This window comes from Budorcas taxicolor, chromosome 13, assembly GCF_023091745.1.
Source record: "Budorcas taxicolor isolate Tak-1 chromosome 13, Takin1.1, whole genome shotgun sequence".
NCBI classification, from domain to species: domain Eukaryota; kingdom Metazoa; phylum Chordata; class Mammalia; order Artiodactyla; family Bovidae; genus Budorcas; species Budorcas taxicolor.
The window spans coordinates 29457315-29468602 of NC_068922.1; the positions used below are offsets into that span (position 1 = coordinate 29457315).

General features: G+C 43.0%; 1 protein-coding gene across 1 annotated transcript in view; it reads right to left on the reverse strand.

Annotated features, from left to right (window-relative positions):
* The window catches only part of NMT2 (N-myristoyltransferase 2), a 56420-nt gene extending 50374 nt beyond the window's left edge, over nt 1-6046 (reverse strand). Inside the window, exon 1 of the mRNA XM_052650997.1 lies at nt 5937-6046. Coding sequence (XP_052506957.1) covers nt 5937-6046 — 110 coding nt within the window. The remainder of the gene's footprint in view (nt 1-5936) is intronic.
* Nucleotides 6047-11288: the final 5242 nt, after the last annotated feature.

Below are 11288 nucleotides of genomic sequence, written 5' to 3' on the forward strand. Positions count from 1 at the left end.
ATGGGGTCGCAGAGTCTGACACAACTAAGCGACTGAACAACAAATAGTCAAACCCTACCCTCTAGAGTCACAAAACCTTTATCTAACGGTATTTAGTGGTTCTCGGTGGGGGAGGTGGGAGGGAAGAGAATTAAATGTATTCCACTCAGGGTCAAAGGTCTAGGGAGTGGAGAATTAAATGTATTCCACTCTAGTATTCTTGCCTGAGAATCCCATGGACAGAGGAGACTGGAGGGCTACAGCCCCTGGGGTCACAAAGAGTCAGACAGGACTTAGTGACTAAACAACAGCAATACTTAAGAATCCCAACTATCCAACTGTCAAACAAATTTTAATCAACCATGTTAAAAGAAACATTGGATTATCTGCATAACCCCTCCAAAGAAAATATTACAAAATCATCTCACATGAAAAAGCAATCAGAAACTAATCAGCCAAAATGTACATAAAATTGTATTATAAAGAGGTGTCAGACAGTTATAATTTAAAATATGATGTTTCTCTGGATATAATTATACTTGTAGTATTTCTCAGATTTTTAAATTTATAATCTGTTTTCTCTTCTCATTCCAATTAAATATCATCTTTGGTTCTCATTATGTGAAAAAAAAAAAAAGTCTAGGGAGAAATGCTACAGGACCCAAAGCATTCAGAGCTAGTGATGGGGGAGACAGGGGCCACACGGATGTGCTGGAGGACCATGAAAACCTCAGCAGCCACAAGACCCCCAGGAATATGTATGAGCTTGAGCCATTTTGTCAGATAGTAAAGAAAAGAGTGATCCTGGAAGGTAAAATGATACGGAAACCCTTGGTTTTTAGAAAAATGAGGAGAAAAATCCCAGCAGCTTCTAGACTGAAAACAAGGCAAAACAAAGAAAATGAATATGGTTGCCTATAAAAGAAAGAGAAGCAGACAGGCAGAGAAACATCTGTTCCACTAAATGCTGAAAGATATAAAAAGATAATAAAATAATGTTTACGGAGCTTGAAGGAAAACGATCATCACAGAATTATGCTTGCATCCAGACTCTGGCTCATGCAAAAAAAGCATCTTCAGACATATAGGAGGTTAGAAAATATATCATCCACACACTCTAATAAAAAAATTAAATGAGAAAATACTCAAAGAAGAAAGGAGAGGGTGCAGTTTATAAGAAATAGTGGTTAGCAATAAAAACAGTAAAGCTGTCAAGACGGTTTAAGACATTTTTTAAACTATGGATGTGAATATAACACAACAGTTAAGAAAAAAGCTTTATTATAATACAAGGGCAAAAAGAAAAGAAGCCAGATGGAATTAAAATCCCACATTATTTCAACAAAACCTAGGATATGTAAAGGAAGGAGAAATCCAAATATCCTATACAGTTTGTCTTGTTTGGTAGTAGAATATTTTAAACATTGGTTAAGTTTTTACATTGATAGAGAAATACAGGAAAAAAGCATCCTTGTTAGAAATTTAATAGTAATTACCAGAAGAAGAAAAATAGGATATAGAGCTCCTCAATCATTAGAGGAGAAAAAAATAAAGGATGTATGGAAACTTGACATATTCTGTAAAACACAAGAAAAGAATGAGGAAGTATTCTGAATACCAAGAAGGCTTACAAAATTCAAAGGCAGATATGATCTGAGCTGTTTAACACAATGGCCACGACCCACATGTGGCTATTAAATTCTAATAGTTTCAAATTAAAATGGAATAAAATTTAAAATTCAGTGCCTCAGTCACACTGTCCCATTTCAAGTGGCCAGTGATCTCTGTATCAGACATTTTCATCATAGCAGAACAGTCTAGCAGACAACACTCACAGCCAGTGCAAAATACAAGGTAATATGAGTCTATATAAAGTATGATCCTATTTATGTTAAATATACATTTACATACACATATAAATATACAAAGGGGTACCCAGGTGGCTCAGTGGTAAAGAATCCACCTGCCAATGCAGGAGACACAGGGTACTCGGATTCAATCCCTGGGTCAGGAAGATCTCCTGGAGGAGGGCATGGCAACCCACTCCAATATTCTTGCTTGGAGAGAATCCCATAGACGTAGGAGCCTGGTGGGTTACAGTACACAGGGTCCCAAAGAGTCAGACATGACTGTGCACACATGCACATAAATATAGAAACACTGACTGAGTCAGTGAGAAATAAAAAATAACAAAAGCATCTATATAATGTTATGATCTTACTTATGTAAATATATGTGTGTGTGTATATATATATATACAAATATATATGAGAATAAATTACATGGTTAATAGTGGTATCTCTAAGAAGTAAGATGACTAAGGGGCTTTCTTTCTCCATATATCTTACTGTTTGTATTTTCATTAAGCATAATACTCTTACAATAAGTAAAAGTCATTAATATATTTTCAATGGGAGTAACCATAGACCGACCAACCAATCTCTTTCTTGAACTTGGTTACAAACCCAGGGTTAACCCAGTAACTGCCTTTAACTTGTATATATCTACCATGTACACTTGGGTTAATAAATAATTTGAAGATAGCACAGCATGTGTCCCATATACTTAGAGACTTTCTAGAGTTTGGCCAAGCCCTGCAAGAGGTCTGTTCTGAGACCCAGAGTGATAGCATCCTTTCAGATGGAAATCTTTGATCATTTTAAATGTTATTTCCCAAATCAGGAGGTTGCTTGAGCCAAAGTTGTTAGCTCACCTTTCCATTTAGATTTACAATATTAATGTATGTGTGCGTTGAGTCTCTTTGATTGTGTCCAACTCTTTGCTACTCCACGGACTGCAGCCCACCAGGTTCCTCTGTACATGGGATTTTCCAGGCAAGAATACTAGAGTGGCTTGCCATGCCCTCTTCCAGGGGATCTTCCCGACCCTGGATCAAACCTGCGTCTCTCCTGTCTCCTGTGTTGGCAAGCCGGTTCTTTACCACTAGTGCCGTGGATAACAGATCACATTTCAGAAAGAGCAGTTTTGAATTATCCCTTAAGTTTTCCATGATAAGAAAAACATATTGAGAATTCTAGTAATTTTCTGCATCTTCCCACAGACCCTACAGTTGACTAAAGAGAAGATCAACAACAAAGTCAGAACTAATGACAAGGTGCACAGAGTAGCTTCCAATATTCCCCCCTTAAATTGGAGGCAAGAAAAGAGAGGTTAGGGCCTCTGTTAAAAGAATTTCAAAATTTTAAACTTTCCCAAATGCCAGATCTTTAATTTCTGCAAGAAAAATAATATATTTAAAATGTCTGAGAATAACCCTCAAATGCAAAAACTATTTCAGATCTACCCTAGGGGATAGTTCAGTCACTTATCTGCCAACAAAGACATCGTCATATATGCTTATTTTATTCCCTATGTAAATATTCTTGGTAACTATTCACCACAGTGAAGAATGAGGGGAAAGTTCTCTGAGTGAAAATGGGATGAGACACACCAATCTGTCCAGGAAATATGCACTTTGAAAGTCAGTGTTTGTAAAGCAGAGAGAGAGATTTGGTTCTGCTGCCAACTTAAATGCTAATTTAAAAGAATCCACCTGCGATGCAGGAGTCATGGGTTCGATCCCTGGTTTGGGGACATCCCCTGAAGGAAGACACGGCACCCCACTCCAGTGTTCTTGCCTGGAAAATCCCATGGACAGAGGAGCCTGGTGGGCTACAGTCCATTAAGTTGCACAGAGCTGGACAAGACTGAGCACACATTTCTCCTGAGGCTCTAGTTTTAATATGTGTAAGACAGTAAGTAAATACATTATACTCAACAGTAGAGTAAATTAATTCTTTCAGGCCACAAGTATACTATTTAGTGAATGACTGCTCTGTGTACTGACCCATACCTAGTGGCCTCACAGTGATCATTCACCTTTAAAATACCATTCCTTCAAAGCCTCAGTATTTGTCACCTGATTTCAACTGGTGTAGAATGAAGAGGCCAGGTGTAGAAAAGTGTTTTTCAAATTTTAACATTTATAAACTTGAGCTACTTAAGAAAAAAAATATATAGGTTTCCACTGAGCCATACCATCAGTAGCCTAGCCAAATAAAACACAATTACTCCCCCATATTTGGCACATGCCATCTGAATTCAAATCCAAAAAAGTGGTCCAACTAGCACAGCCACTTGGATTTTTACTAATCTCCTTACATTTTAATAGACTACAATAAACCCATTACAACAATTTCTTCCTTCTAGAAGCTTAAATCATGTTATCTGTTCTTGGGTAAAATATTTCAGTCCATTGAGCAGCTCTAATTTCGACTAACTGTGCTAACGTATAATTAATGTGCCGAAGCACTAAATTGAAAACCTTGGAAGAAGCCATGGATATGCTTCTCGGTGTAAGCGTGGGAACTGCAAGGTTCCTGGGGGCAGCTTCCCCATCACCCGCTACACAGGTGAGTAATTTTCTGTGCCATGTGACATTCTTGACTATATAAGCAATAAAGTACATAATCAAACCTTCAAAAGGGTGAAGAACAACAGACAGACAATACAGGGGAGAAGACAGACTGTCAAGGATTTTGCTAGAAAGACAGGTGCTAAAGTTTAGGGCGTAACTCAGCACATTTGCATCTGTGCTCATTTCTGGCACTAGTGCCATTGTTTCAATAACATATCTAACATATCTATATTTAGCTATCTATCATAGACAAATTTCTATCACTGCATAAACTGGAGCTCAGATGTCTGCAGAATTTCCTTTCCTCTCTTAAAAAAAAAATATTCAGACTAGAATTCTAACATTCTGTACTTGCAGCTGCCACTGAAAAATATTCATGCCAATGAAAGATACATTTAGTCAGCTTTTCCCTTTCTTGATCTCTTTTAATATTTTATAACACTTTAAAACTCAAAGTTCCTGTCTTAAATAAATCTCGAAGCAGACGTTAAATAGAATGTAAATACTCCACACTTTAAATCGTCAATCATTTAAAGAATCCTCTCCATGAACTGAATAAATAAGCCATCTGTGACTAAGGCCTCCCTATCATGTTTTTAAGCTGACCCACTTCTTCCCCAGTCACCATGGTTTGCAAAATCTCACTTCTAAAGGGATGAGTGCTAGGCGCCAGAGCATAGTTCGAATCCAACTGGGTAAAAGGGTAATTAATGTAAACACAAGCTGGGATTTAAAATGACCCCCCTATCTATAAAAACAGAACTTCAATACCCCCCTTCACCGGAAGCAATGTTTTCCCCCCAAAGGAGAATGAATTAAGTCTGCAGCGGGGGAGAATGGGAGCCAGTTAAAGGAAGAAGAAACCTGATCAGGTGTTAAAAAGCGTTGTCTTTGGACATCAAACAGCAAACAGGATCTGGTCGGGTCGGCGGGAGCGACCCCCCAAGAATGACTTGAAATGTGGGTCGGGACCGCTCCAGAGATGCGGAGTCGCTCGGCGGCGGCGGACCTGCGCGACCCCAGGAACCCGGCCGGGACCCCCGGCGCCCCCTGCCCGGGTCCGCGCGGGGCAAGGCAGCCAGGGCAGCACAACTTTCCGCAGCTCCCCCGCCAGAGCCGCGGAAACCAGTAAAGGCAAATCTCAAACTGCTCCCCGCCATCGGAGGCTAGTTCTCCCTGAGGTGGTGGCGGCTGGGGGAGGGGTGGGAGGGTCTGGGAGGACTTCGGAGGAGGATGACAAGGAGAGGAGAGAGGAGAACCACTTCCCACCGGCCGGGCCGCCACAAAGGGAAGGGCGTTGCGTTCCCCTCGGTGCCACCAAGTCACACGCCGGCTGGGACTCGGACGCGCGAGGCCAGCGGGTGACAGCGGCGTGGCTGGTCCCGGCGCCCCTTCGCGCACCCGCGGCCTCGCCCCCTCCGCCCAGCTCCCCTCGCGAGCCGCACCCCCGGACCTCCAGCCGCCCCGGAGCCGCGCGAAAGCCACGCGGGGGCCCGGCCGCCCCGGAGCCGACGTCCGTGCGGAGCCCGGGCGCGCCTACCCTTTGGTGTGCTCCGTCTCTTCCTCATTGTCCCCGTCGATCCCGCACGTGTCCTGGTCGTCCAGCTCCAGGCTCTGTTGGCTGGCCGCGGACTCGCTGTCCTCCGCCATCTCGGCGGCGCGGGCTGGGAGGCGGCGCTGGAGGGCGCGAGCGCGGGGGGCGGGCGCGGCGAAGGCGGCAGCGGGAGAAGCTCGCTCTAGCGCAGCTCGCCGTCTCCTCCCGGCGCGCCCGCCCACTCTGCCCCGCCTCACCTTCGTTCCGCCCCGCCTCGCCCCGTTCTGTCCCGCCTCGCCCCGCCCCGCCGCGCCGCGCCCAGCCCCGCCCAGTCCAGCCTCGCCCCGCCCCACCCAGCCTCGCTCCGCCCCGCCCAGCCTCGCTCCGCCCAGCCCCTCTGTGCCTGGTTCGGGGGCGGTGCGCGCCCCCGCCGTCCGGAGTTGGGGGCGCGCGGGACAGCGACACGCACTGTGCGCAGGGGCGTAGCCTTGGAACACGCCTCAGTCTTCTGAACGCCGCAACGCGCTGACCCCAAGTCCTGAGTCTTCGTTTTTGGAGAATAGACAACGCGATTTTACATCTGTTCATATTAAGAAGAGCTTTCAACTCTGCAGGAAATTCACACTCAGGGGTAGGCCGTGCTCAGACCACTGATTTCCAGAACCCAAACCCCATCCCTTTGTAAAGGGATTTCATTTCATACGTCTTTGTAAAGATTTCATTTTGTAAAGATTTGTAAAGAAATCTTTGTAATCTTTGTAAAGATTTGAAATCTTTGTAAAGATTTCCTTTCATACGTCTCTGTCCAGTGTACTGTAAAGTCAAAGTCTAAACAGAGTGCTTCCAGCCTTCCCACCTGTCCATTCCAACCGGACTCGTGGCCCTAAAACTCTTGACAGAGAACAGTGGAGAGCTGCCCCTTTTTTTGCTGGACCGCTTATCCCACAACAGCCATCTTGGGGGAAATGGGCCTTGAAGAGTGTCAGGGGCGCCATTCTGGCATCTTCAAGTGAAGGTTATGACCTAAACCTCCAACCAGAAGTGGGTGGCCTTCTAGGCTGAAATGGTTCCGTGTCTCTCCCGGTGAAGGCAGGAGGGTAAGGAGGCACTCCATGGATTGCCAAAAAAAAGGCACATCAAGTCCAAAGCCTTGTTTGCTGTTGCGCTCTGTACACCCCCCGGTCCTTCCGTTTGTTGTCCGTTCCTGGACAGAGTTCAGGGTCCCACTAGGTTATGGGAAGCCGGCATGGTTTTACAAAGGCAGTGGAAAGATAGTTATCAGAAATGCCCAGTGAGGGAAAAGAGACTTTAAAAAGCTACCTGTAATTTTTGGTGTGGGTCCTTTTTTTTTTTTTCTTTTTTTTGCAAAAGGTATTGAGAACATTTTGTGGCTTCTATTTTTTCCCCACAAGCAAGACCATGCCCTTCAAATGATAGAAGTACCTAAAAACAAAAATTGTAGAGTGATTTCAAAGTTCACCAGACTTTTATGACTGCCTGAGGTTGAGCCTGCAAAGGTTCTCAAAGAAGTGGAAAATGGGGCCAAACCACGAAGGAAATACAGGCTTTCTTTCACAATTGCAATGATTCCTGAAACCAAAAGTCAAATGTGAGCTCTGGCTTCAAACTTTGGGCAAATATAGATCAGTGAATTTCCTTTGGTTCCTCCCTCTGGATGTGAAGGTTGGATAATGGTAACCTGGTTGGGTAACCAGCAGAATCCTGACCAAGAGCTAATCAGATCAGTTGCTATAAGCTACTGGAAGGGTTCTCTAGAAAAGAGAAATGCAAATCAAAACTACCTCACACCAGTCGGAAAGAAAACCTCTACAAACAATAAATGCTGGAGAGGGTATGGAGAAAAGGGAACCCTCTTGCACTGTTGATGGGAATGCAAATTGATGCAGCCATATGGACAAAAGTATGGAGGTTCCTTAAAAAGCTAAAAATAGAACTACCATATGACCCAGCAATCCCACTACTGGGCATTTATCCTGAGAAAACCATGATGGAAAGAAACACATTTACCCCAATATTCATTGCAGCCCTATTTACAATAGACAGGACATGGAAGCAACCTAAATGTCCATTAACAGATGAATGGATAAAGATGTCGTACATATACACAATAGAATATTACTCAGCCATAAAAAGGAACAAGATTGGGTCATTTGTGGAGATGTGGATGGACCTAGAGTCTGTCAAACAGAGTGAAGTAAGTCAGAAAGGCAAAAATATTGTATATTGATGCATATATGTGAAATCTAGAAAAATGGCACAGATAAACCTACTTGCAGGGCAGGAAAAGAGACACAGGGGTAGAAAATGGACATGTGGACAGGGATGGGAGGGGGGTTGAAATGCAGATTAGGACTGATGTATATACACCATGTGTAAAATAGTGGGAACCTGCGATGTAGCATAGGGAGCTCAGCTCGGTGCTCTGTGATGACCTAGAAGGATGGTGGGGGGTGGGGGGTGGGAGGAGGTCCAAGAAGGAGGGGATATACGTATACATATAGCTGATTCACTTTGTTGTACAATAGAAACTAACACAACATTGTGAAACAATTATACTCCAATTAAAAAAAGACCAAAGGAAACTCAGCAGACACATATTTATCTGAATTCTCAAGAAATGTCACCTAAGAACCTCTCAAAAAAGAGTAAGAAAACAAATAATTCTGGAGAAATAAAATGAGAGTATCAAAAACCAGTTGAACACTGGAAAGCAATGATAAATAGGGAATATGTTCCCCAGGATGGAAAGAAGTTGGCACAGGAGATCATCAATATCAGCAGTAGATGGAGGTATTACATAATACGAATGTGTGTCATCATTAATCATTTGAAGCAGGATAGAGTTTGCAGATGACCCTGACGTTCTTAAATGCTATTGTTGTGCATAGAAACAATAGGATTTAACAGTATGCCTGGCATACTGCTATCCATGGAGTCTCAAAGAGTCAGACACGACTGAGTGACTGAACAACAACAATGCATAAAAACTCACTATATTTCTAAAAATTATGGCTTCTTTTCCCTATTTTAATCCCAGAGTTTGGGGGACTGGAACCAGATGGTATCCTTAGAACCTCAGATCCAAGATTTTTTTGGGGGAAGAGACTACTGCATAGTGGTTACTAGTGTGTTAAAAGAGGCTCTTGGAAATTTCCTATCCTACTTGACTCATCTCTTATTATAGATGTAAGATCATAGTTGTATAATTAGTCTTGTTTTATTTAAACTGCTGTAACTTTTTGCTTTAAAAAACTGTGCTCTAATACATGCAACATAAAATTTACCATCTTAACTGTTTCTAAGTATACAATTCAGTAGCATTAAGTACGTTGACACTGTTGTGCAAGCCCATCTCCAGAACTTTCACATCTTGCAAAACTGTAACTATAACCATTAAACAACTCCCCATTCACCCCTCTCCCCAGCCCCTGGCACCCACCTATGAATCTGACTACTTTCTATCCCTGTGAATTTGACCAGTCTAGATTCCTTGTATAAATGGAATTATGCAGTCTTTTTGTGACCAGCTTATTTCCCTTAGCAAAATGTCCTCTAGGTTCTTCTGTGTTGTACCACGTATCAGAATTTTCTTCCATTCTAAAGCTGAATGACATTCTACTGTATGAAAAATATTGCACTGTATTGCAAATCATAAGATCCTGAACTTTGAGGTTGATGCTATAATTTGGATGAGATGTTGGGGAGTTTTGTCGGGGGTTGATCCCTGGTCAGGGAACTAAGATTTCACATGCTGTGGAGTAACTGAGCTCTTTGTGCCACAACTATTGAGCCCATGTGCCACAAACTAGAGAGTCCGTCCACCACAGTGAAAGATCCTGAGTGCTACCACTAAGACCCAAAGAAGCCAACTAAAATAAATAAATATTTTTTAAAAAGAAGAAAGATGTGACTAACTGGCCAGAAGGCAGATTGATAAATTCACTGCAAAGGTATGAATTCAAATCTCCATCTTTGTCATTGTCATTCCATCAAGAGATGGAACCAATGTTCCTACTGTTTGATTTTAGGATGACCAACAAAATTCAGCAGAAGTGATGATGTGGCAGTTTTGGCACATAGAATATACCCTTCTGCTTCCTCTATCTCATTCCAACAACAACAACAACAAAAATTCTGATGATACAGGGTGTGTATCTAGAATGCATGCATGCTAAGTCACTTCAGTCGTGTCCGACTTTGCAACCCCATGGACTGTAGCCTGCCAGGTTCCTCTGTCTCTGGGATTTCCCAATAAGAACACAGGAGTGGGTTGCCATGCCCTCCTCCAAGGGATCTTCCTGACCCAGGGATTAAAACAGCGTCTCTTATGTCTCCTGCATTGGCAGGCGTGTTCTTTACCACTAGTACCATCTGGGAAGCCCCATGTGTCTAGCATACATCATCTTTATTAATAAGACAACTAATAAATTTTGGCCAAAGGGAATGTTAAAGGCCTTGAGAGGGTTTGCATGACCTGCTCTGCCCAGTGGAACGCTTTCTCTCCTGGGCTCTCCCCTTCTCGGTCAGTCCACCAACTGACCACGGACACATATGCAAGCCCCACTGAGATCAGCATAACTGCCTAACTGACCCATAGATGTGTGAGAAAGAATCCATGGTTATTGTTTAAAGCCATTAAGTTGTGCAGTGTGGTTTTTTTCTGCATCAATAACTAACTGATAAGCTACAGGAAAACAAAGACTGAAAGAAAATCTTAAAGATGGACACATTCTTTATCATCAACCGTGATAACTGTCTATATATCAGGTCTGTCGGAAAAAGACTCCTGCCAGGTTGATAATCTGCACATTCCACTCTGTGCTCACGAAAACAATGTCTCTTACTTTGGCATTATGTTAACTCTCTCCTAATAGCTGGTCTGCTTTACACTCAGGTTGACGTGATCTTATTTTTTTTTTAAAGTGACTCCATTTCTGGGCTTCCCTGGTGGCTCAGTACTAAAATCCACCTGACAATGCAGCAGACATGGGTTTGATCCCTGGTCTGGGAAGATCGCACATGCTGAGGAGCGACTAAGTTCATGCACCACAACTACTGAAGCCTGAGCGCCCTAGAGCCCGTGCTCTGCAACAAGAGAAGCCACCACAATGAGAATTCCACGTACCACAAAAAGAGTATTCCCGCTCTGCAGCTAGAGAAAGCCTGCACAGCAGCAAAGATCCAGCACAGCCCTAAATAAATAAATAGATAAAATTATATACATTTTAAAAAGTGACTCCATTTCTAATTGTGAAGGAAGCTATGACTGCGCCTTACTTTTTGCAATTGTGCATTTGAGCAGCACTTCTTGGGATCAGTGTGAGTGTGGTTTTCACC